The 27824-nt window shown below is 38.6% G+C and overlaps 1 protein-coding gene across 2 annotated transcripts; it reads left to right on the forward strand.

Moving 5' to 3' along the window:
- Nucleotides 1-3004: 3004 nt before the first annotated feature.
- FHL5 (four and a half LIM domains 5) lies at nt 3005-27824 on the forward strand. 2 transcript variants are annotated; one of them, XM_034060846.1, is made up of 7 exons: nt 3005-3213; nt 3814-3934; nt 18867-19048; nt 21287-21461; nt 23791-23960; nt 26104-26290; nt 27491-27824. In XM_034060846.1, exons 2-7 carry the CDS (start codon nt 3916-3918, stop codon nt 27640-27642), a joined length of 885 nt encoding a protein of 294 aa, XP_033916737.1. In that variant the 5' UTR covers nt 3005-3213; nt 3814-3915; the 3' UTR covers nt 27643-27824. The 2 variants fall into 2 exon arrangements, with proteins under 2 accessions (XP_033916737.1, XP_030901311.2); XM_031045451.2 differs by lacking the exon at nt 3814-3934.

Genomic DNA, 27824 nt, shown 5'->3' on the forward strand with positions numbered 1-27824 from the left:
TCAAGGAGACATGGGTTGGAAAACCTTTGCAGATACTTTTGTTGCCTCTTATCTGTAATCAGTTTATGATACAGAAGTATTTTGAAAGAGAAAGAAAAGGAATATTCTCAATTTCCTGAATATTTTGCTAATCCGTGGGGTTTTTCCTCTGCCTGGGAGGAATTGTCTTAGAAATCAGATGTTCACAAAACAAAACTGCCCTTTGACGGCACTACAAAGTATACAACTTAACACACTTAACTTTGATTTCAAGTATTTAGTCTCAGCCTCTCATGCTCTTCACCTGTGGTATTTAAACACCACCTTTGTACTTTTATAGACTTTAAAAGTTGATGTGTATATATGTATTTCTATATATGCATATGTATTTCTATATATATTTTTATATATATATGCATTTCTCTATATATGCATATGTATTTTTAACCGTTGATCTAGCTTCATTTGGTGCTGCTCTCAGCAAACTGGAACGAGTGCATTAACCATAGGTAGAATAATATCTCTCTCACCGATGGCCTTTCCTTGCCCTTTTTTAAGTGGCAAAATGTGACTTTCATAGCTGGTCATTTTGTTATTTGCAGGTCTGCTGGAAATAAGCTGTTGCTCTGTTAGGACTTCCAACCTTCTTTCCAATTCTCTTGTTTCACAGCTTCTTAAAAAACCAAGGAATTGGCAGAAGTTTCTAATTAATAGCACTGGGATTTGTTGTTTGCATTAATCCATCCTGCAGCGTGGTCAGATAAAACTACAGTACTTCTGTTCTCTGTGTAGACTCATGGGTAGGCTACTCATGCAGTGGTTGCTCCGTGAATTCTTTTTTCCAATGAGTAACAGTTAAACTTTCATTAGGCTGGGAAAACAGAAATATCCTCAAAACTGGGTAGAAGACTTGCACAAGACGCAAGAGTGACTGTACTGGCTCAGATCGAACGTCTGTGTAGCCCAGTATTGTGTCCTCAGCAGGAGCCAAAAGTGGATGCCTAGGGAGGAATGTGAAAAGAAGGCGTGTAGTGATTTTCCCTTGAGTGCTTTTTGAGCCTCCAAATACATGCTACTTAAAACTTTTTTAACGATGATTGTATTTTAAACATAGAAAATGGTAGTTATCTGCAGCTTTTGGATAAACAGGATACTGAGAGCAGAATTCCTTTCTCTGCTAGCCCAAATAACAGAACGTATTAAGTAAATGCCAAAGATGTTTTCTCAGGAAAACAACAAGTTATTTATTTATTTTCTTGGGAATTGTTAAGGAATGACTTTTAAGCTGAATTGGGAAGAGCAACTTGAGTAGTTTAAAGAGAAACACCATTTGGTTGATGGATTTCCCAAATCCTCAATATGAAGAGGCATCATGTCTGGTGGGGACAGATAAAATAAGCTTCTTTTTATTTCAGGAAGAGATGTGAGAGCTGTGGGAGGCATCATCTAACTGATACTCTGAAGATGCAGCAGAATTTTTGTTGACCTCTGTAGTTGTACTCAATTTGCACCTGTTGGCAAAGCCTCCAATTAAATGCTTCTCTGGGGATGTCTTCTATTAACATAGTTGTGATCTCTACAGTTAGACAAATTTGAGGATAGTCTTTGAAGATTAAGGAAAGTGATATGCTGGAGGAGGTGTCCGCACTTCCTTTCTGGAAAGAATGTATTGCATTAGAAGTATTTTGAAGTTTCATTAGCTCTTTTGACAGATCTGTGTGGATAATGCTTTTTTGTTTCTCTGATTTGTGAACTTCAAAAGGTACATGGTCAAGAACTGTACTTTCAGTTTTCTCTTTCTGGAAGTAAAGGCAAGAGGATGCTATTCATGATTCTCATTCTGGACTTGAATTGCCATCTAACTTGTCCTCAATCTGCAAAAATCCCAAGTTTGTAAGGTGCTTGGTACAAATAAAGCTTATAGCTCACATAGAAATAAGAAAAACTAGTTCAGTCTAGTTTAAGTGTATGACAAAATAATTGTCTTCAGAGTTTAGTAAGCCAGACAACTACAAATAGAAATGTTCAACTCCTGGCAATAATAATTACAGGAGCGGTCTTCATTGCAAGATACTACCTAGACAACAGATAACTTCCAGAACAAGTCCAGATTTAGCAATTTTACCAAAGTCTTCAGAAAGTGTAATGCATTTTTAAAAAAATTAAGCATTTCCTTCTTTCTTCTATCTGTGATACAAAACAGCTTACACCCGCTTGACGTTATAGATCAAATGATTCAGATCTATTGGTTCTTGGATGTGGAAAAATCTCCCTGGAGGTCAGTCGTTCATACCACAGGCAGCCATCCTTTTCACTCTGCTTAAGTTCAGCCTGCATTTTTAAATGGACACAATATCCTTACTTTCAGCTGTGATTGATTAAAGGGGTGAGTAGTTTTATGCAAAGTATAAGGACTTCTGTGTACTCCATGCATGCAGTAGACTGACTGTGAAAGTCAGCTGGTTCCTGTTCAGCCCAAGCAAAAGGTAAAAGAGATGACTGTAATTCAAAGGCCAGAACAGAGAAACACTGAGGGAGAACCTAGAGGAGGCTGTCACTGCCTCTCTGATGGTAACACCATATGAACAGCTTCTTACCTGCTGAAAGAGTGGCAAATTATTAAGCCTGGAAACTGTTTCAGCAGTGTCAGAGTTCTGCTGGGTCCCCAAAATTGCCTGGAATTTCTCCCTGACACCCATTTCCTGTGTAGAACAATCAGACTTCAGTAATCACGAGTTTTCTATGTGTTTTCTGATGTAATAGCCTGCATGATGTCTTTTGGATTCATCATGCATGGACCAAAGGTATCTTGGGATAAATGACAATCCACCTTTTTTTTTTTTTTCTCCATGTATTAAACAGTTTGGGGCTTGGGGGGGTTGAGTCCTTTGGGTTTTTAACAGTAATGTCTTTTTTCCATTTGACAGCTGTCCGAAATATGTTCCTTTAAGTACCTCCTACTTGGTATTTGCAATTGTAAACACAATATGTCAAAGAATGATTTGATTCAGTGGTGAGGCAGCCAGCTATTTGCATGTCATGAGGTCTAAGGGAAACAAACTGACCCTCAGCCTTCCTCCACCCAGCCAAATTCTGATGGGACCCTCAAATAGCTCTGGCAAACTCTTCTGTTTCTTTTGGACTTGATGAATGCTTGTTTCTGTGAAGACGTGTAATTATTTCTTCCTTTATTTTGCTGCACAAGTTACCAAGAGAAGCAGCTCAAAACCCAATGTGAGTATTGAGCCTCTTTTTCATTATTCCTTTGTCTGATAATGCTTAAATGTGGTAGTATACAAGGTACCTATTTTAACATTTTGAGCAAGTAAGCAGGAACTTTTTCCTTCACACACAAAACTGCTGATTAAATTAGATTCAGAATTCTGCACGTTTTGGGGTTTTTTAATTTTCTGTAACAGAATCGATACCACACTTTTTTTGGATGCAATTGTTTTAATATTATTAATTGACTCATTAATTTATAGGCAGATTGTTTGGGGTTTGAGATGAGGATTAATTTTCTTTTCTCCAAAGAATAAGCTAAAAAAGCACATGTATGCTGTTTCCTGTGACATTTGAATCACCATTTTTATCTCTTAGAAAGCTGTCATAGCTAATTGCTATTGTAGGAAAAACTTTCTAGATTGTGTCTTTTCCAATAAGGTAAGTCACTTTTTTCCAGCATAACTAATTTTAATGCCTGAAGTGGATTGTTCTTGCCTTTTTTAAGTAAAACTATCGATCTGGTGTTTATACCCATGTTTTGACTTGTTATAAAGATCAAGTATCTTCTCCAAATTCTCCTTCCATAAGACACTTGGTTTTATCTTTCAGCTCTCAAATTTTAGGATTACAAGTTTGGTTGGAATTTGAAGGGAAAGAGAAGTGTTGAAAGAATATACCACTGTACTGAAATTGTGCTGGAAACGCGTGTCTATGTTGCAGAACTGGAAAAGTATGGGTAATAGCAGCAATAGTCTTTACATTTACATTTACAAAGGCTATGTATTTAATTGCACTGCTACCTGATTTCATAATGGCAGTCTTTTCGATAATGACATTACAATTAAACTTGAAAAACCTCTCAAATATACTTTCCATTTCAGTAATAGAAATGTTAAAAACTATATTTCTTTACTTGCCCTTGTTTTCTAAAGAGCTGTTTCTGTATCAAGAGCTGGGCACAGAATCTCTCACATTTAGAAGACAAGTTTCAGATGCATTTTCTGTTTGTGGTTAACATTTTTGTCTATATTTTTCATCTGTTTGTGTGATGCATTGACAATTCTAGAGTATTTTAACAGAACAGACTGTAAAGGATTTAATATATTAACATTGTAACAGATTGCTGGTTGTCTTCCTATGTAATTTTATTGCAGCATCAGAAAACTCACTGATTCAAATTTATGTAATTAGTAGAAGCATAAGAAGACATACAAACATTCTTGTAGGCTTAGAACAAAATGGAATCAAAATCTGCCTGCAAGAGATTCTGATCGGTAGTGACTTATCGTACCTCTGGGATATTTGCAGGTGGTCATATTTTCTGAAGTGTATTTTTGATTGACTTGGTAGGACATATGTTCTGTGAGCTCTATACCAAGAAACCTGGCTTGCTTCATTTTGTTCCATATCTGAGTTTCAGTTCTAAAACAACCAAAAGCAATCAAAGAAAGAAAGAAACAAACAAAAAAAAACCCAAACAAACAAACAAAAGAAACTTGTAGTGTTGCCTGACCATGGACAGACAGACAGAAACAAATGTGAAAATCTGAACAGCATGCTTCCAAATGTCGAGCCCAAATTTAGAGCGTGAAATTCTGATCCGGTTCAAGTGAGCAGCATTTATGTTGACTAAACAAGTTCTAGACGCTCTTCAGGCTTTTAGATCACCTGGGGAATAAAACTGACCTGAGTTTTCCTGCACACTTCCCTCTAGTTAAGGGTAAGGTGATGTCTTATGTCTAATTCTAGGATGTGCCTAAAATTAATGATTTCCAGTTCAACTGTTCTGTTAAAATCTCTAGAGCCCCAGGTTTAGAAGCTGTCATGCCAAAATGCTGCTGATGCCCCACTCAGGCTCCTGCAGCACAGTTCTCTTCTGGGAACAGGGTATGCAGATCTACTGAGGAAGGAGGTTGTGAACTCCTTGTTTCATACATTTGTATTTTCCTGTAAAATGTAAGAGGAATGAAGTTAGGATGGTTTTGTAGAACTATGCAAACATTACTCCAGAATCACTGAACTGGTGTATTAAAAAGAAGTTAATAAAACCCCATGACATAAAATTCTGTAGTAGATATACAGCAAGGGACAAGACTGTTACAAAGGCTAACTAATATCCCTTGGTTGCCTTTATAATGACGGCTAAATTAATTTTCTGCTAAAAGTCACCCTGGAGAGGAATATATCTCTCTGCTTTAAGTATAAAAAGTGTCTTGTTCATTAGCCTCAGTAGGTTAGCTTTTGTGAATATCCCCATTCTTCCCTGATACTGTACAATATGCATCAGCTATACGTATTCTCCTCATTTGCCTTTCTTGGACTGAGTTCTCTTTGATTCTACTTCATTCATGCTAGTATGTACTTTTTTTCTTAGTCATTGCTATCTTTGAATTTGATGTTTTTCAGATCCATACATAAGGGCTGGTAAATTCTTTCACAGTTCAATGTATTATGGATAATGGATCTGAACAGGCTGCCCTAGCTGGTTGCTGGCTTTGTATTTAGAGGCTTTATAACTCAGAAAAATATTGATCTTCCCGTAGTATGTCTTTATGCATAGATAGCAGAACTGATGGAAAATATGACCAAGTGACAGAGTGTGGTGTAGCTGTTGACAGAGCACACACACAGGAGACCAGAATTCAGTCCAGAGTGACCTGTTGTTCTGTGCCTCAGTTGCCCGTCTTTAAAACAGTTTTGTTACACTGGGGAGAAAAACAAAATCAGTTCAAAACAGTATTATCTGAGATTGTCTGGAAACAAATTCACTGGAAAATCCTTCATAATGAGGAACTCTCAACTCCTGTGGCCCTAAAAGGTTTGACATCAAACTGGAAAAAATTCCACTCAGAACATTTTGCCTAAGAATATCAATCCTAACCTCAGCATCATTAAAGACAATAGCAAAATTCACAACTCGAACACTTTATTGCTTCAGCTAATTTTGGTAGTGTTTTCTACCTCTAGCATTGCAAGTTGACCACCCAGCACCTTCATACAGTGCTTTTTAACTATCCTGGGTTAGTGCTGGACACAGCCTGAGAAGCAGACTCATCTAATGGCAAAGGTGTAGTGACTGGCTTCTTCCCACTCCTCTGGATCTGCTCTCTGACCTTGAGTAAATCAATTACTTTGCTTTGACAAGTATTAACTTTTTCTGTAGACAAAGTATCTCACAACTGTATTTTAGGATTATTCTATTATTGCTGTCAGAAAAGCATTCTGAAACCTTTGAAAGGAAAGCTGTAAAATACTTCAGAGTATTAGGTTATAACCCTATTTATTAGAAGCTCAGAACAGTGTTAGGCTGTAAATCTATTTATCAGGAGCCCTGTTTTCCTCAAGCGAGCTCTGCAAGTGTCAAATCAGCAACATCGATTCATTTGTGTATTATAACATGAAAAAATGTGGCATAATTAGAGTTCTGTTGTGAATCTGGGATTCTATTTGCACGAAGAAAAAAAATGGGAGAGATTAAAGGAAAAACTGTTTCATGCTGATCTTCTGATTGTCGATCTTTGTTTAGTTTGGTGCTTGAAAACTGAAGAATGTTGAGAAACATTTCAAATTAAAAGCTCAAAACATTTCAGTTTGGTTTTGTTGGCTTTTGGGGTTTTTCAACACAGTAGCAGAATTCTTAGTTTGTTTAATCATTTGCTTAGACTTTTAACTGAAAACATGTACCAAATTTAACATAAATTAGTAAAAAGGACTTGAATTGTATTTGTTCCTTAATGCAGTTTCTGCTGTTGCTTGCCACTGTCCTCCTCCTCAGATTGACCTCATCCCCTATAGCTGGTCAGAGTTATGGCTTCTGAGCATCATCCCTTACTGGAAATGGTCAATTCCATTCTAGGTTTGAAAAGATACTTGCTACATGCCAAGCTTCATGTTGCCCCTTGCATAGACTTTATCAGTCTCCGTGGATTTAACATTCCACTGGATCCTTAGGTTAAACAGCATGTTCATCAAATGTTCCTAAATGTTAGAAAGGAATTTCTTAATCCCCACCAAATTTATTCAAGAATTCTAAGATTTTACTGATGTTTTTTATTTGCCGGAGTCAAATGTTGGCTGTCTTGGGTGTTCAGATAAACTTTAGCCTTAATCCTCTTTCAATCAGAAAAGGGCAATCCTAGATTGAAACCAGCTTTTATATAGCATTTACTTATAAGCATAGAAAGAAATCTACTCTGAAAGTCATGGTGCCAAAAACAAAAAAAAGAATGACCTTTTCACATGCCAAGATGTAAGAAAAATCGCAGCAGGGCAGTAACTGAAGGGTCAGTAACCCCTTATCATAATAAAGAAAGACAGAATACCATAGACTACTCCTTGCAGAGTCTAATTTTAAATCACAGCCTCTTTAAAGAAGATAGACTATGCTAAAATGGAAAGAAATATGTTTAATGTCTGGCATAGAGATTTTAAGGCTTAAGGGAAATGTAAGGATACCCAGTCATGTTACTGTTCAGCAGACCTTATCTCCTGAGCAGGCAGAACAGGTAACCTAAGAAACACAAAGATTTCAAGTACATAGCAAAGGTCACTGGTAGGATAAAAAGAGAACCCAGGACTGAGTCTCTCTAAGGACTGGCAGATGTTGCTGTTGCTGCTCACAGGAGGTGAGAATTGAAGTTAAAAGAGAGTTGATGCCATGATATACTCTATCTTGTCTGATAGGACATTACCTCATCAACTACTGAAGGCTCAAGAGGTCTTCAATTAACATTTCTTTCTGGTTAATGGTGTAACAAGCAGTCCAGGGCTTGTCTGCAGAACCAGATCATCTCTAGTTTCAGTGAAAAGTCTGGTAAGGTGACAGCTAAGACAAAACTGGCTGTTCATTTGGCCTACAAATCTAAATACCTCTGAATAATGATAACTGACGTAGGGATCTATATACCAATACTCCTTACAGTAGCCTTTGCTTTCCTACTCTGTAATGCCACCTAGCTCATGACAAGCTTTTAACAGGGCTGAAATCTGTAGATTTGGTTCATTTTGATGACTTGTCATATTTTTATTACTGCAGCTCACGTGGGTTTTTTTCCTCAGAAAGCCAGGTCAGGTTGGCACAGTTCTGTTGGGAGAGAAAAGGAAAAGAGAAAAGGAAAAGGCTGTGCCACTGCAGCAGGCGCTTTGTTACCACTTGGGGGTTTTATGTTTGCTTTTGGGGGAAGGAGGTCTTTTCTTTTTTAAATAGGGTAATGAAAATCCTTTCCAATTTTAGCTCGCTGCAAACGGCGCTGCTGCTGCTGAGCATCTTTTTCTTACTGCTCATTTAATTTCTTTTAAAGCAGTTCTAAAGTAGGTCACAGGCTTTTAAAGAGCACAGCTAAAAAGTTGCACTGCATAATCAGTTGTAGGGATATTTTAGAGGGTTTTAATTCATGTGATGCACCCATTCTCACAAGGCACGGTACTCCTCATCCGCCTTTCTGTCCCTGAAATAAAATGTAAGGGCAAAGGAAACCCAGTCTCTGCAGTTGATGCATCTGCAAAGACAAAAAAAATGTCTATTTTTCATTAAGATCTCAAAGACTGCATTTAGCATGAGCATTGCCTGCTGAAGCTGTTACTTCTTGTTATTGGCAAAGCTGCTTCATTTCACAATCTGTGATCACTTCACTCCCCCCTGTATCACAGAAGTCATTTCTTACTGCTATTGTTTTCCCCAGGAAAGCTGTCAGTCCCAGAGGCAGGCTTGTGTTGTTTTCAGATAGAAGTGTTCATGCCTGGTGCTGTTGGTGCTCTTACTGCATTGGTAAGATGCTGCTGTGTCCTTGGTGGACTTCTGCTCAGCTGTGCAGATACTTTGACTTTAGTGCATTGTATTGAGGGGTATAGGGAGACAGATGTTTGATGGGCAGATGCTGTTCAAATGGAGATCACTCAGAAGTGCTGCTCTCATTTGCATAGTGTGGATGAGCTCCGAGGTAAAAGTCTCAGATCAGAACTTTTGCACACACCTTCATTTGTAACTTTAATTTTCTTTTTATTTAAGCACTTCTTGAAGTATTTTCTATGTTTAGGAAATTGTAGCAGTGGGTGGAGGCAGGAAAGATTGCGAATAACAGGTAGAAAGGGTAGTAGGGAAAACTTAGTACTCATTGACAGAGATCAGGTGTGTCCTCAGTGATCAGTTCTCATCTTGACCAGTTCAGCCACAAATATTTAATGTTTCTTTTTCACTTTCAAGACATTTAGTATTTGCTGGGTTGTAGGTTGATAGAACAAAAATACATTTATATTTCCATGCAAGTACAATATGTTCTTTTCTACATTCCCACTATTTTAACTGAAGAAACTGTAATCCAGCGTAAACGTCATTTTGCTACCAAGTTTCTCATGTCAAAATGAGGTCTTTCCAATTCAGATTCACATATTTTTTCCTAGAGTATTACACAGTTAGCTATACAATTGCTTCTTTGGCAGAAATTTTTAACTTGATATAAAAAATGAAATTTAAGGTTTTACTAGAAATTTTTCTGTTGAGAATTCAAGATCCATTTTTAGACCAACATTTTTCCATCAAATGTCACCTTTTTTAATGCTACATTTCTAAAACAGACATGACCCATTAAATATTTTTATTTATTAATATTTTCTGTTAAAATAGATTAAAATTTTAAAAATAAAAATGTGAGAGAATTTTGATCAAGCTTAGTGCAAAACTCCTTTCCCCCCCCAGAAATACCCTGATGCAATAACTTTTAATTTATATTAGTTTTGGAAGCTTAGAAATGCTCCAGTTTCAGAGCATGAATTTAATCCTTTAAAAGGGATTAGGAAACTTTCCTTGTGAGAAGTTTTTTGCCTACCCATCTTTTGTAGGTTTCTTGTATCTTCTTTAGGATGGTTTTGCCTGATGAACTGACAAAAAAAGAAAAAGATATGTACATTTATAGCTATTTCCCGTCACACAGTCTTTAAGTCATTGCAAAATAAGTTTTAGATCTGCTTTCCCTGCTGAGTCTTGTTAAGGAGTATATTTAGTGTAGATGTCAGTGCCCTGCGCTCTCCCTTATTCCTCATTGCTCTGTACAGGACAGTGTCTACATTTCTTTCTGAACCAAGTCATCAAAATAGCAAGATTAATGAAGGCATCCAGATCTTTACATCTCTTCTGTAGTCTCATCTGTAACAATTAACACCATGTTCATTTTGAAATGATCAGTGAGGAGAAGGAGTTGTGACTTGCACAAGCCTGCAGCACCAAAAATAGCAAGATCTTACTGTGGCTGATCAGATAGCACAGCCAGACCTTTCCAAAATCATAAAGGGCCCAGCTTTTGGGCAGTACTCCTACCTAAGTGTGGGACCAGTTAACTAAGGAGACACTAATCATGCTTCACACTCAGTGACAATACAGAAAATAATACGTGTCTCTCAGTTTCACACATGGCTGGGACTTGAGAATGTTGGAAGTGATTTCTCCCTGTGGAAATGGTGAATACACTGAAACAGTTTTCTTCTTTGACAGAAATCATCTAGAATCACTGGTTTCCTTTGCTCTGTCCTCTATAACCAAATTCATGCAAATCCACTGAATGTATTTCAGTTGAGAAAGACTGAGACTATGTTTACTAGATCTGAAATATCAGGAAACACTGACATCAATTGTGAATGAAGAAGGTAATCCTTATATACCTTTTTAAATCCCACTTCTTATTCTGTTTGAAAATATCTTTCAAAATATGTGCTCCAAGGACATAGGCAGCAAAGCTCTAAAGCATGCATTCAGCATGTATTCAGGTCATAGAATCATAGAATCATAGAATAGTTAGGATTGGAAAGGACCTCAAGATCATCTCGTTCCAACCCCCCTGCCATGGGCAGGGACATCCCACACTAAACCATATCACGCAAGGCTTCATCCAAGCTGGTCTTGAACACTGCCAGAGGTGGAGCATTCACAACCTCCCTCGGCAACCCATTCCAGTGCCTCACCACCCTTAGAGTAAAGAATTTCTTCCTTATATCCAGTCTAAACCTCTGCTGTTTAAGTTTCAACCCGTTACCCCTTGTCCTATCTCTACAGTCCCTAATGAATAGTCCCTCACCAGCATCCCTGTAGGCCCCCTTCAGATACTGGAAGGCTGCTATGAGGTCTCCACGCAGCCTTCTCTTCTCCAGGCTGAACAGACCCAACTTTCTCAGCCCATCTTCATACAGGAGGTGCTCCAGTCCCCTGATCATCCTCGTGGCCCTCCTCTGGACTTGTTCTAACAGTTCCATGTCCTTTTTATGTTGAGGACACCAGAACTGCACACAATACTCCAGGTGAGGTCTCATGAGAGCAGAGTAGAGGGGCAGGAGCACCTTTGACCTGCTGGTCACACTTCTTTTGATGCAGCCCAGGATACGGTTGGCTTTCTGGGCTGTGAGCGCACACTGAAGCCGGCTCATGTTCATTTTCTCATTGACTAACACCCCCAAGTCCTTCTCCACAGGCCTGCTCTGAATTTCCTTTTTGCCCAACCTGTAGCTGTGCCTGGGATTGCTCCCACACAGGTGTAGGACCTTGCACTTGTCATGGTTAAACTTCATGAGGTTGGCATCAGCCCACCTCACAAGCGTGTCAAGGTCCCTCTGGATGGCATTCCTTCCCTCTAACGTATCAACAGAACCACACAGCTTGGTGTCATCGGCAAGCTTGCTGAGGGCACACTCAATTCCATGTCCATGTCAGCGACAAAGATATTAAATAAGACCGGTCCCAACACCAATCCCTGAGGGACACCACTCGTTACTGGTCTCCAGCCAGACATTGAACCGTTGACCACAACTCTTTGAGTGTGACCATCCAGCCAGTTCTTTATCCACTGAGTGGTCCACCTATCAAATTGATATTTCTCCAATTTAGAGACACGATGTCATGTGGGACAGTGTCGAACGCTTTGCACAAGTCCAGGTAGATGACGTCAACTGCTCCACCCCTGTCCATCACTTTTGTAGCCCTGTCATAGAAGGCCACCAAATTGGTCAGGCAGGATTTCCCCCTAGTGAAGCCATGCTGGCTGTCACTAAGCACCTTGTTGTTTTTCATGTGCCCTAGCATGCCTTCCAAGAGAATCTGCTCCAAGATTTTGCCAGGCACAGGGATGAGACTGACTGCTCTGTAATTCCCTGGGTCATCCATTCTCCCCTTCTTGAAAATGGGGAACTTCACCTGTCTGCCATGATTTTTCAAATATAGATGGCCAGTGGCTTTACAACTTCATTCGCCAGCTCCTTCAGGACCCACAGATGGATTTCATCAGGTCTCATGGACTTGTGTACATTCAGGTCCTTAAGATGGTCTTGAACCAGATCCTCTCCTACAGTGGGCCCAAGGTCTAGGTTTTCACAGTCCCTGTGTCTGCCTTCCAAGACTTGGGTGCTGCAGTCAGAGCCTTTGCCAGTGAAGACCGAGGCAAAGAAGCCATTCAGAACCTCAGCCTTCTCCAAGTCCTGTGTAGCCAGTTCTCCCGAAAGCTTCGCGAGGGGGCCTACATTGTCCCTCATCTGTTTTTTAGCCTCTACATACCTATAAAATCCCTTCCTGATATCTTTAACATCCCTTGCCAAGTTTAGCTCCAATTGGGCCTTAACTTTCCTAACTTGGTCCCTAACTACCCTGACAACATCCCTGTATTCATCCCAGGTAACCTGTCCTTGCTTCCACCTTTTATAAGCCTCTTTTTTCCTGTGAATTTTTCTCAGCAGCTCCTTATCCATCCAAGGAGGTTTCCTGGCCCTCCTGCTGCACTTCCTTCTAGTCGGGATGCAACACTCCTGAGCTTGTAGCAGGTCCTTTGCTGCAAGCTTGGCTGAGAGAGCTGGGGTTGTTCAGCATGGAGAAGACAAGGCTCTGAGGAGACCTTTCTGTGGCCTTTTAGTACTTAAAGGGTGCTCATGAGAGATTGGAACGGACTTTTTGTTAACACCTGTACCAATAGGATAAGAAGTACCGGTTTTAAACTAAAAGAGAGTAGATTCAGACTAGATATAAGGATTAAATCTTTATGATGAGGATGGTGAAATACTGGCAAAGGCTGCTCAGAGAGGTGGGAGATGTTCCATCCCTGGAAGCATTCAAGGCCAGTTTGAATAGGGCTCTGAACAGCCTGGTCCAGTTGAAGATGTCCCTGCTCATTGCAGGGGGTTGGAACCAGATGACTTTTAAAGGTCCCTTCCATCCTAAACTATTCCATGACTCTATGAGGTAAAGTGAATACCTATCCTGCCATAGAGGCAAAGGGGCTAGGCTGTCCCAACCTACTCTGTAGCTAGGAAAGAGTTTGAGAGGTATAGTCTAATCAAGTTTTTTCCTACACAAGCATTTCTGTATGTCCGCATCATTTCAAACCCTTAGTTGAGGTACTCTTGCTCTGCTTTCCCTGCTCTAATGTGCTCTAGTTTGAAGTTTAGGTAAGTAGTAAATTATGCTGTACTGGACTAAAGGAAGAATTTAGATGACTACATCAACATTTGAGTTTGCATGGTGTAGACAAAGCAGACAGCAATACCAATTAAGGACAAAATGACAGAATTCCTGAGATGCTTTATCCCCTAGTCAAGCCAGAGCTTTTATCGTTTTCACTTGTGTTCACTGTGAATACAGTACAATGCAGTACTATGTGGTTACCAGATCAATCTTTAAACTAGCTGCTTTGATTAGATGGCCCACAAAACCCATGTCACGTGTGGACCTCGAAGAGGTATAGTCAGATTGTTACAGCACCATCCTGGTCAGCATCCATCCTAGCTGCTGAGAGCAGAACTTCATCAGTGAGAGCTCTGCACTCACTCAGATGTGTCCAGGACCTGACTTTGTATTCCTGTGCTGTGCCACAGAGATGAAACCGCTCATCTGAAGTTAGCACCTGTGTCTCCAGTTTCCTGTAGGTATTTGTTTTGACTTGATCTGTAATAGATGCCCCTGGTTCTTTTTGCTTCTCTGGCCATTTTTGGAAGAGTGAAAGTTCTAGTATCCTTAAACATTCAAGTATAACTTAGAGGTATCACTGAGAAACGTGGAGTTACTCTTAGAAAACACAAAGCAAGGAGATTAACAGCATTTTGAAATACATCATACATTTAACGTGTGGGTTGTTTTGGATTTGTGTTTGTTTTTTGGTTTTGGGGGTGGGCATTTTGAGGATTCTGGACTTTTATTAGCTCTAGTCACAACAAAATAATGTATTTCTGGCGGGTAACAGACACTCAGAGAAATCAAGAAACTGTGATTTCTGAAACGAGGAAAGATTTCTTTGCAGAACACTTGAAAACTTTAATTTATAGAATTATGATACTGTTGGAAACTTTTCCTTCCAATGGTGTTGTCAGCTTTATGATGCAGTTGAAACCTTAAGTCACTGATGTATTTTGCAAATGTGATGAATTGCTCAGCAGCAACCACAAAAAAAAAAAAAAAAAAAACAAAACAAACAAAAAAAAACCCAGAAAGTGAGAAAATCAAGGCAGCAAATTCCTGCAAGTAAGCAAAAACATGCTCCAAGACAGGAAAAATATGTACTTACTTGAAAATAAATAAATGGGACAGCCTGCAACAGCTTGTGGGGGTGTTCCGCTCAGATCAATTTGTTTTACTTATCCTTCAGTGTTATTACAATGATTTATTTTGCCATCATTTTTCTTTCCTTATGCCTCTCTAATAGAGAGCCTTATTCCAATCATTGTATGCTTTTAAAGATAGAGATGATGCAGTTCAATAGCAGACTTATTTAGATAGGGAAATAGTCTGTCAGAATTGTCATAAAGGAAAAGATATAGTATTTTTGTGTGTAAGCAAGCATTCTTTTCCTAGGCTTTTTCTACTTGTATAACATAGAGAGACTAACATATGTTTATAGAAAATATTAAGATAAATTATTAAGAGATATGTTAACACTGTGGCTGTGCTTTTCAGCTCCAGTGAGGAAACAAACGTTCTTTTCCTGACGGTTCCATGTTTATCAGGTTTCACAACTTCACAACCATTTTCTTATAGCTTTCTTCACTGGAAGTCTTATTGTACTCTGCATTTTATAGGAAAAAAATATTTGACTCTACAGAAGGTCCCTCTCCTAATTTGTTGTAGCTAAATGTTATCTTAATCTGCTGGAACAGCAGGCAGACTAGCCAGCTCTGTTTTATTTTCATCTGCTTTATAATTCCTACCATGAGACTGCCATATTCTCAAATCTGACCCCAGGGACTCCAATTGCAATATCCTCACGTCCTCAGCAATATCTCTCTGTGGCCCCTTGGAATATTCTAACACTACAAATGAAATCACATATCTATATCTACTAAATGCATTAAAATCAACAGTATTTAGCTTTGCTCCAGTTTAAACAGCAAAATCCTCTTTTCCCAAAGAATGAAGACATCACAGCCTTTCCCTGTGCCTAGGACACAAATTAGCAGCTGGAATGCTGGAGTCAGCATTTCATTCCATGAGAATGAATAGCATCAGACCTCCAGAGATTTCTTTACTGACCTTCAAAACAAGAAGTCTAACTTCCAGCAAACTTAACCTAAACATATTTCTCTTGAGATTAGGATCAAAGCACCACCAAAACATTCTGCTTAACTACGTGGTGCTCGAATCATTACTTGTTTATTGGAGCAAGGGTAAGTGGTGTTAGGGGAGATAAGATGAACTTTTCTTGTTGCGTTGTCTAATGCTTAAAGTAGTTCACAAAGGTTACCATGAACCTTGCCAAGAGATTTGCAAAAATTATCATTCTTTTTCATACCATTGCTGCTTCATTCCCAAATATGGTCTCATATCATCATGGTCAAACCCTGAAGACTTTCTCTGAAGCAAAGTTTAGGGCAACTGGAGCATTTTAATAGAGGTCACCTCAAAGCTTTGACTCTGGTCTTGGCGGTGCTCCTTTAATGTTCTCAAGCAACCACTGTCATCTGTAGAACAGGAGTAATAGCACTTTGCTCCCATGGGTTTTTAGGAGGTTTTTAGGAGGATAGGTTTTTAGGATGATAATTACATAACAATTTCTGAAGTTCTGAGGTATTGCAGTAACGGGTCTTGTTAGACTATCATAGGATATCATAGAATGGTTTGGGTTGGATGGGACCTTATATATCATCTGGTTCCAAACCACCTGCTAGGTGGAGACCTGTCACTATTCCTTCCTGGAATGGATTGGCTTCCTGGGGAAATAATAAAATCATAATAGAGAACCACCTTTTAAAGAAAATTATTGGACATGCACAGTTTTGCTAACTTAAAAACCTATTGCCACTCATTAGAATGAAAAAGCAGAGATGTATCTGCAGATATCTGACACTATTTGTTGGTCAGTTTTGTGCAACAAAACCCACTATAAGTAACACAAGTTCTTCATGAGTGTCCTGTTAGGATTTTGCTGTTGCCACTTTTAGCCTGAGATGAAATTATGTTAGGAAGCTGGGGTACTGATTCAGCAGGGAGGAGATCAGAAAGGTGGTTCACTCAGGGTTATCCTTACAGGCAGTGCATAACTCTAATTCCCACAAAAGGGGAATGAAAATTCCTCTGAAACCCAGCTTCAAGTCCTATGACCTTGAATATGGAGCCCAGTTAACCACAAACATTCCTTGACTGTCTCCCTAGTCACTAGCTTTTACTGATTCCCTAATACAGACAAAAATGAGCAAAACTGAACCTTTATTTTGGTGATGACTACGTAGTGATTGTGCGCTAAGTGCACTGCTCTCTGTCTGGTTTCTATGTTATGTTGTGTAAATGATTAGGCTGATGGATGTCCTTTTCTCATATACATTAATTCATTCATTTCACATTCAAATCTCTGATCTGAAGGAAATGGAAGCACAGATACAAACCCTGTTATACTGTTATTCCAAGAATATCACATAAAATACATTTGTAATATTTTAAAGTGAGTGTGTTTCCCACTGATCTGAATTACAGATTATCTGATATCCTTACTAACCCCTGTCTTGCCTAGCACAAGGATCTAGGGCAGTCAGAAATGCGGTAAATCAACTCACAAGGTTTTCTATTTACATGAACAAGTTTTCCGTAGCTTGTGACAAATGATCAAGTCATTACTTTGGAAATAAGCATTATAGCCTCTCTCCCTGCTCCTTTTCCACTGTCTTACTACTGTCCCTCCAGGAATAGATTAATAAATACCTGACCTTATGCATTGGTGCCACCAGAGACCTGCAGTAATTGTTCTTTCTCACAGTTCAAACTATCAGTTTGGATTACACCTCACAAAGCAGAAACCCACAAAAAGACAAAGTGCCTTTTCGGAACTGAACCATGGGTATAAGACAGTGAGTGTATAAAAACAATTATGAGGGAGTAACCCTCAGTGGATTAGATGTAAGCTCTGTGATGGTTAAGCACTCTCTCGGATCTTGTCTTCCTCCTTTTCCTCACTCTCAGGCTTTGCAGCTATTTAGGATAAATTAATTTGCACTGTTATTCAAAGTGCAAAGATTTCAGCTGCCCAGAGTCACTGATATGTAAATATTTGAGGAGATCTTCCCTGGTTGCTCTCAAGTCCTCTAAAATTTATGATTGCTGGCACTGGCTGCAACTACACTCAACGAGTTTAATGAAGAGTGCAAACCAATGAGTCCAGCAGATGTTTCTGGGTTTGCTCACTGGCAGCTTTCTGGATTCTTCTTCCTTCATTCCCAGGAATCAAGACCCAATTTTAGCAAAGTGCTGATGATCCAACCAGAAACAAGAAGACTGAAATAATTCCTTATGTCCACAATCCTTAAAACATTCAGCATTACAGATCTATAAGCAGCTGAAGTTTGAATGCTTATACAAGCCTCCTTAGCCTGAAAAACTGAAGGATGGGAAACTTGTACAATTGGCTCTCAATAGATTTGTGGTATTTCCTGCACTTGTCTGGCACAGAAATATAAGCTATCTATCTCACAGTATTTTGTTACTGCCAACATGGAACCTAATAATAAAGAAATATATAAGAAAAGGCAATCTTTTCCAATAACAACAAGGGAAACTTTCTTTGAGTTATGATTTAGTTTATTTCTTTTTGTATTTTGCTCTTTTGCTATCCAGGGCTATTTGTGTCACCTGTAATGCCACTAAATGTTACCAGCAAAGCTGGGGTTGTGCAAAAAGTATCCATATAGCTTGGAGTGCCTTGACTTCCCTCTGCTCAGTTAGGTAGAGGTGGGGGTACTTTGAAAAGGAAGCAATGAGCGGAAACACAGGAATTGCAAGAGAAAAGCATTCCTGTGCTTGCCATTTCTCTTTGGCCTTTTAACTCTGCAGCTGTTTTAAAGTTTGAACTATTGTTTCAATCTCCATTCCCTGATTTCTGGATAAACCATGCCTTGCAATCCAGTACATGATGTTCATAATGCCAGTAGTTGTATGTAGAGAATGTGAAGACCTATCAATCAGTTATCTGACCTATCAGTGTGAAAAAGCTGAAGGATTAAGCTGAAGCAACTTTCATGGTCCCCATTATGTAGATAACACATGGTACATGCTGTCAAAAACTACCATTTTATTATGGAACAGCTGAGCATTAGAAACCCACAGCATTGCAAATGACTAAGAAAAGTCTGTTCTAATTTTCACAGGTAAAACAGCATTACATTTCATTTGAGCAAGCAGTCATCCACTGAATTACATTATTTTTTCACCTTTGCAGATCCTGTGGAGAACCCTGCCAGAATGACCAGCAGTCACACAGATTGTCATTACTGCCTGCAGTCTCTTTGTGGAAGGAAGTATGCATTAAGAGAAGAAAACGCTTATTGTGTTTCATGTTATGACAGCCTGTTTGCCAGCCCCTGTGAAGAGTGCAAGCAACCTATTGAGTGTGATTCCAAGGTAAAGGTTCAGCTTTCACTTCTTGTTCCTTATTAAATTATACACTAATTGCTAAATTATCCACAAATTCTTTAATGGCACATTCCATACCCAGCCCTCTGTGCAATCCTCTACTGGGGAAGAGACCTAAGCATAACAGTTGTACATTCACACGCGGCAGGGAGACACAGTGCTATTTGCTAGAATATGAAAGCTCTGGCACCAAAGATTAGGAAATCTGATTATACTTATACCTCAAACACATGGCAAGGCTGTGGTGTATGTATGGACCACAACTAGACTCCATCCTTTACCTCCAGTGACTCATTGGCTGCAGAGACTGCATGGTACTTGAGGGATGGTAGGGTGCTGATGTAATTCAGGTTGAATGAAACTTTGGAAATTCTGAAAGTCCGTTGACAAAAAAAATATTTTGAGTATTGGATAAATTACTTTCATTCTAGTTGTTGACATGAAGAATGCGAAGCTGAAGAGAAGCCATGATTATAATTTGTATATTATTCCCACTGTCTTTTGGAAATAAATTATATTTTGATTTTAACTTAATTCCACACTTACCTTGCTCATCTCACAGATGGCGTGTTAGTGGCAGTGTTTCTGAGCTTGTGTTTCCTTTCACTTCACCCTTTTTTAGAATACTAATTCATAATGTGGGTTCCTCTAGGGTCTTTGATAGGGTTTCCAGTAGCCCATACTTCAATTTAAAGCCTGTACACTCATCTTTAAGTCCAGATCAAAACACCTTTGTTTTGCCAAGTTCAGTGTGTAGTGCTCACCTTCTCCCCTTTGTCCTTTAGAAATAAAAGGTCAGAAAGTTATTAAAATAAGCCTCTTGGGAGGCCTCCACAGCCAAAATACTTCATGGTTTTCAAAGCACATGGAGTACAGCTCAGTACTGTAAAAGAAACATCCAAGGAAAACTCAGATTTGGATGAAGACACTTCTCAAACTCTCATGCGCATTTTTCAAAAGCAAACTTGTACACATAGCACCGGTTAGTGTCACCTGGAGAACACATGCCCTGGGTTCACTAATTTCAATTAATTAAGTGGCAGATGTCAAAGATTGTTAACAAAAAGTCACATCTTCAGACTGAATGGAACAAGAAACTGGGAGAAAAAAAACAGAAGTAACAAGAAAGGAGTACAACAGGCCGGAGTCAGATAGAAAAGTGGCCCACAGAGATCTACAGGTGGTTGTCCCAGCTCTGCCAAGGTGCTAAAGCTTGGCTCTCTTCCTTTCCTTCTTCCCCAGTCTTTGTCTCAGGCTGCTCTGGGCCGATATCGTACTTTTCACAAGGTTCCAAGTACTGACTAAAGCAAATGAAAGTGAAAAGCACTCAGCACCTTCTGAAATGGAGTATGGTATTTATTTCATCTTTTAGCACTTTACAGGGTGGGGATCTGACAAAACAGAAAAATGAGATTAGATTTATGCCCTTTTGTGCTTCTTATAGAGGATACCTGGAAGGGTCTAGTTTATTTTTTAAGGTGGGGGTTTTTTTGCACATACACTTTTCCCTCTTTTTTTTTTTTAACCTTGGAAAACTAAAATCTGCTCTTTGTTCTTCTTTTGAATTCTTAGCAGAGGTCTCATACATACGCTGCCAGCTTTTTCATCCCTTAAGCCTGCTGAGTCTTAAATAAACGTTTTTTTTTCTGCCAGGTTTTTAGGATGAGTTATATTAGGTGTAACCAAAAGCAATTATTTCTTAATAATCTTCCTAAGAATCATTATGTTCTCAATGGCATTTTGATTGCTTGTTTTCTGCAATAATATGATCTTTCTGCAGTGATATCCACTGTCAGCTGGAAGAAAAAGTAGTAATGATAAAAAATACATGAGGTCTATTTCAAAGTCTATAGAGAATGCACTTCTTGTCAGGTGCCCTGTGCACATTAAAAGTGTTCATCACTTGGTTTCTCTTAAGGCCAACTGTAAAATGCAAAACTATTCTTCCAATAAAAATGTACCTCTCATGTCACATGAGGAAGGACAACTGCTTGTGCCAAAGAAGCTCCTAATGGCCTTCACAAGAGATCTACAAAATATATGGACACCGTGATGCTGAGTGCTTGCAACACTTTTGAGCACACCTCCCGCCTGATGCATGTGTCACCTCTTCAAGTCGTCGTTGCAATGCTCACTCTTTTCATTTTATTTCTGGGAGGATTTGACGGATAAAAAAATAAAGGGATAAAGAAATGTCTTTACTAACATGGGCTTATTTTCTCCAAGGATCTGGCCTACAAAGGCCGCCACTGGCATGAGCGGTGCTTCAAGTGTGTCAAATGCAGTCGTTCGCTGGTGGAGAAACCATTTGCTGCCAAAGACGAGGTCTTGCTGTGTACTGAATGCTACTCCAATGAGTATTCATCTAAGTGTTTCCACTGCCAGAAGACCATTATGCCTGGTAAGACAACAGGGACCCTTCAGTGGAAAATGGAACTGCATTTTTAGTTATAACCACAGCTTTGAGAATAACCAATCTACAAGTTCCTTGACTTTCAGAACAGCTTTCATGTGATTGCTTCTTTGTGTGTAGTACCTTCCTGGCAGTGAAGTGAGAGCAGGCAGATACCTCTGCTTTAGTACTGACAGGGTTTATGGATCCTTATAAAGAATATTAGAGTTCAAGATAGACTAGAATGTGTTCATGTTGAGTCCTTGTTTCTGTTGCAGATCTTAGGAAGTGTATCCTGCTGCAGGTAGACAGAGCTACTGTTAGCAGGAGTGCCAAATTAGGCATCTGCATTATTGTCTGTCACATTGACCAGACCTTAAGCTCACATTCTTTATATAGTTTCTTTCATTCAGAAATATTTTCTGTTTAAATGGTCAAAACATAACATTCTGTGTTCAAATCATTATTAGCATTTTTACTAAAAATAATATATTGCATTTACAATCAGTTTACTTCCTGCCATTAGCAACCTTGAAAATTCTGCACTTTCCACTAAACTGCTTCTTAGCTTTTGACTGTGTCTGTTCAGGATATTCTCTAGGTCTTTCATTGCTACCACAACATTTAAGCTCATATAGCAGAGACACTGCCTGAAAGTGTCCTCTTCAGAAGCATATAAGAAAAGCCACAGCGCTGTATGTGGCAAAATGAAAACAACTGCTTAGGAAAGGAGGTCCTTAACTTTTGGAAGAATACACTACCCTGGTTGCTTGAACCCTTTTGCAGATCATGTGTATAACTCCAAATAGCAGCTGACTACTAGTTTGGGAAAGGCCATTAGTAAATTTGACAGTGACATAGGAACTTTACTTTTCAGTAGATCTTAATGCAAACAGTATTGTCTGGGCTGTGCAGAATTATTGTCTTAGTATAAATACTAGGTTTCTGATGTTATGGTTCAAACTGTAACATTGATTTGTGTTTTTACAGTTTATTTCCTTTCCATTACAGGTAAAAGCTGTACTAGTGGAAATAAATGTATCAATATAGTTGTGTTTAATTTAAGAAGAAAATATTGCTTAAATTTGATATAGTCTAAAAAAAAGAAAGGTTGCCTAATATGCACATCTCACTAGATGTGATGAAAATAGTACCAGAATATGCTCAGGTTTGCATTATTACCCTCTAGTGTATATCCAACTTGCAGATTTTGCTCCAGAGTTTAGGAGACTAAATCCTTGCAGCAAGCGCTGATGGAAGAAGTAATAGTGCAAAGAGAGAACTGAAGTGGCATGGGAATCCCAAACAGTTTCTAAATCATTACATTCTTTGCCATCAGCTTGCTAGCTCTGTATTGAAAAGACCCAGGAGGCAAAGACAATGAGGTCAGCCTTCTGATCACTGGGAGGAAGCTGCAAACCTTTCATGTTTAACTGCAACCAGTAGTTTCTCTCTCTACTAGCCCCACAGTCCAGGAAACAGGTATTAAGGGATGAATGGGTTATATCAGCAATACTTTTCTTGATGTGAAAAGAATGGTAAAGCCCCTTACACCTCTCTTTACAGTCTGATGCAACCAGCAGGGGAGGAAGATATGGTGGAGAGTCACTAGAAAAATCTTTCTAAGGTGTATGTGTATATCTTAGATTTACACACCTACATTAAGGTGTACAGAGCACCTGTACACAGAGCTAACAGCTCTGTGTCTGTCAGACATTTAACTGAGAAACTTTCTGTCCTTCTACTGTATCAAAAGCATCTAGTTAAACACGTTAAAAGAAACTGTTGATCTGGGACAAAAACGATGAGCTCTCAGTGTAGTGAACTCTGTCACACGAAGCACATTTTACTTTTAAAAATTTACAAGCTTAAGCTTAAGCTGAATGAGATAAATAATGAATTCATAAGTGAAGGAGCCCTAGTTTAAAGAAGACAAAAGACTTTATACATCACTAAGAGATGTACTGAACATCCAACAAATTAATCTTTACGAGAGTGCTGTGTACCTGAATACTATTTCTGAGTTGGCTGTCCTGAAAGAAACTCTGAGCACCTGAAGCATGCCACAGAGAAGTAGCCTTAAAGGATTCATATAAGGACAGACTCCAAAAATCACAGCTTAGGCAATTTAGCACATCTTTTGCCAGGTGATCATATGGCATTAGAAGTGTTCTTGAACTTTCAAGTACATATTCAGAAATGCTATTAAATTGAGGATAAGTGCTCTCTTGGGTAAGCTAGTACTGAGATAGAAGATTAAAACCAAGAGTATTCCATCATTTAAAACTTATGTTACAAGGCTATATCTGAGGAGATTGTTCACTTTGGGTTTTTACAGGTTCCCGTAAAATGGAATTTAAGGGAAGTTCCTGGCATGAATCCTGTTTTGTTTGCCAGTATTGCCGGCAACCGTTGGGAACAAAACCATTGATCACCAAAGACAATGAGAACTACTGTGTGCCCTGTTTTGAGAAGCAATTTGCTCACCACTGCTACTTTTGCAAAAAGGTAATTAAACACATAATAGAAAAATTGTCCTAATGAGGCAGTATTGCTCATGGGAGTGGGATGGATAGTGTAAAATGCCTGGTGTACTAAGAGCAAGAGCAGAGCCTTCCTTTTGGCGTTGGACACCGAAAACCAACTGTATCAGTGCCTGCTGCTAATAGTAACATATTGAGTTAATAGAAACTTAAGCTTCATTATATTTGAAATTAATTTTTTGACCAGAACAATATTTTGGGGTTCTTTTGTTATTGATTATGATTTTTAAGATTATGATTTTTAAGAAAGGTTGAAAATTTCACTGAAAGTTATGTAAAAGCCTTCTTTCCTGATATTCTCTGATTTTGCTTCCTTTTCCAACATTTTTCAGACATATTCATATGCCTAATAAGCCATCTAAACTGAGTAAAACAGTCTTGCCTGCTTTTTAATTGAAATCTATCATACAACAATCAGATAAAATAATATTCAGGTGTGAAAATACTGGCCAAGATTATCATTGCTAAATACATAATGCTTCCCCTGTAGGTGCCAGAAAGCTTGACTTCTAATGAGGATTTCTTTTTTTTCCCCCAAATACAAATAAATCAATTCATTTTTCTGTAAATTTCTAGTGTTTTAAAATTTCCTCTGGTTGATGAAAACACTCAAAGTATCACACTATCTTAGTGTGATGCTGTTCTCCAGGGACAGAGCTTAAGCTACTTTACATGGCAGAATTTAACTTGTTCTTATCACCTGTATCACTCAGGAAGCAAAAATGATTTTTCTTTTTCATTTCATCAAGTAACTTAAAATTTCTGTAGTTATTTAACATCTATCTGTAAACCTCTACCCCTAACAAAAGCTTTTAAGAAAATTTTGCAGCCTGTTCATTTCTTCAATAGTTAAACTTTAGAAAGTACTTTTATACATTCTGATATCTCTATATCAAGCCTTCAATTTGCACTAGATGATCACATGGAAAATACAGTATTTCTGCTCTATGTTTGTTAGGAGCATTGGGGTTAGCAGCACCTACGTGAAACAATTAGGATTTAATTCTTAATATTTCTAGGAATTCAGAGTCTCTCTAAACATATTTTACTACTTGCATCAATTCCAATAAATAAGAATTGAGCCCGAAGAGATTAAATTGCCAAACTGGAATCTTGAATTTAGTGTCAGGGATTTTGAGATTTTAGTGGAAAAGCAAATGACAGTTAGAAGTAGCCCAATACTGGAATGCTAAGGGAATTGGGAATTATTTGATTTTTCTTTTTTTATTGCCTGGCATCACCCAGTATTATTCTTTATTTCCCTGAAATTGTATTCTCCAGGGAAATTTGATTGTGCCACTATTTTTACTTAAGTTTCTCCAACTTTTCTCTTCTTGTTCCAACTGTATTCATTCATTCATTTTCATTTTTTTATTCATTCATTCATTCACTTATTCATTCATTCATTGCTATGCATGTTACTTTACAGTAGAAACACCCTTACAGCTCATCTTTACTTAAATTTTTCTACACGGTCTCCCACAACTTATGTGAAAGTAGCATTTTACCACACATACAGAACCCACAGAGCAGTGGAAATTTTCCTCTTCAGAAATAACCAGTGAAGAGCTGTGAGTGAGTTGCAGGGAATGAGAAGTTTGATGACATTGATAAACACCTTTTTTTTTTCCTTCTGACAGTGTAGATCTCCTTTCTGTCTCACTTCTGCTTCTTTCCTTTTTTTCTTCCTACTTAAAATACTCTATCTGTTGTGAGACAGTAAATGCCAGTTCCAGTTAGAGATCAGCCATAATCTCATCACTGGTTCTCTCATCCACTGTCCATCACCAAGAACTGCTCTTCTGAGAGCATGCCTGATGTTATGCCTTTATCCACATGCATAACAAAATTTCTGTAAGAAGATAGCCTATTTATTACAAACCATTAGGTTATCCTGTGATAGAAACAGAGAATATCAAACCAGTGGCATGTTCATATCAACTGCAGTTAGTCAAATTGATGTTCCAAATGAAAGGCAGTTGATGTGCATTTCCCTCTTGTGCATATGAGAAGAGGGAAAACAGTGGAAGGATTTATGAAAGACTGGATAACACTTCACAATTAACACCTTTGTTTCATTGTTCTGTCTTTATTTGTCAATACATTAGGTAATAACTTCTGGGGGAGTGACCTACCATGACCAGCCTTGGCATAAAGAATGCTTTGTATGTGCTGGGTGTAAAACACAACTGTCTGGACAAAGGTTTATTTCCAAAGACGAGTATCCATACTGTGTAGACTGTTTCAGCAAACTGTATGCTAAGAAGTGTGCTGCTTGCAAGAAACCTGTTACAGGTGAGTCTCATTTTTTAGAGGGAACTAGACACTAGCAAATCATTAGTCTCCTCTCAAAGCAGACTTTTGCTTTAGAAAACAGCATTAAAAATAGTTCCATCATAAGGGAAGACAGAAGAAGTTAACTACTAGAGAAATTCACTCTCCATCACATATACTGCATTTTGCTGAGACTTGTGGGTCACACATGTTCCCTAAATGCCCAGCAGTTCTTTTATGTGCCAAAAGAAGTTCCTCCATTGTTTGATTTAGTCCTTTTGCACTAAAATTCATCCTTAAGAATACAAGAAAAGGCATTTTTTGGCTCTTCCCAGGGCAGTACACATAAGTCCCTCATGTCTGTAATTCCTTCAGCTTTGTTTTTTAATGCAAATATCATGAAACTGGACAGAAATTAATTGACTGCTTGTAAGACTCACCTGTCAAATTAGAAAGCTAGCCAAAGGCAACAAAGCTCTACTGCATGCCTGCTTGTGTACTTAGATGATTTATAATTAGACATATATGTCATTAGTATATGACAGCAGTTTTCTGAGAGCATTTGCTGGTGTTCTGCATTGTAATTCTATTATGTGTGGCCTCAGGTGTTGAAGGGTGCTGCCGAATTGTTACAGGCGCATGCTGCATATGTAAGTGGGCAAAGAAAATGGTGAATCCCCAATCAAATGCAGGGTTTTTTTGTTCTACTGTTTGTTTTGATTTGGTTTGGGTGTTTTTGTAAAATCATGTCAACCACCCCCCCACCCCCCCATTTTCTTTCAGATACTCATGCTAGGAGCTCTATGATCTGTAATTTCTGAAAGATTCCATCTTGAAGAAATTTAGGTAGAAACAATTAAATTTCATTCAGTGTTGTATAGAAACTACATATATAACACATTGGAGATCATTTTAGTGAGAAGTTGTTGGGAAGATCAGCAAACCTGGATGGACATTATGATAAACGTGTTCTGTTCAGAGTTCATAATGGGATATGAAAACAAACAAGTAACTTGTGGCTTCGCTTAAAATATACTCATTGTATTTAATTTAGATTTTTCTTTTTTAAATTCCAACAAAGGATACTTCAGACTATTGATTTTTGTTCACTTGTCTGCTCGCTATGTGAACGACAATGTGATGACACACCAGAAATCACTCTGCTGCGTTTCTGAACCATGCCCAGAAGATTCACATCTTCTCTCTCATGATCTCTTTCAGTTCTTGGAAGTGCCAAATTTATCTCATTTGAAGAGCGCCAGTGGCATGGGGAATGCTTCAACTGTGCGAAATGCTCTGTCTCGCTGGTGGGCCGGGGATTCCTCACTCAGCAGGATGATGTCCTTTGCCATGAATGTGGCTCTGCTTCATAGTTCTGTGAAGAGCTGTACAGCTGCATTATTCTCATTTTGTAACAATGTACTCTGCAGTAAGAAAACCATATAAGAGGTATAACAGTTATTTAGTCATAGAATCATAGAATAGTTAGGGTTGGAAAGGACCTTAAGATCATCTAGTTCCAAGCCCCTGCCATGGGCAGGGACACCTCACACTA

Source organism: Melopsittacus undulatus, chromosome 3 (genome assembly GCF_012275295.1).
Source record: "Melopsittacus undulatus isolate bMelUnd1 chromosome 3, bMelUnd1.mat.Z, whole genome shotgun sequence".
NCBI classification, from domain to species: domain Eukaryota; kingdom Metazoa; phylum Chordata; class Aves; order Psittaciformes; family Psittaculidae; genus Melopsittacus; species Melopsittacus undulatus.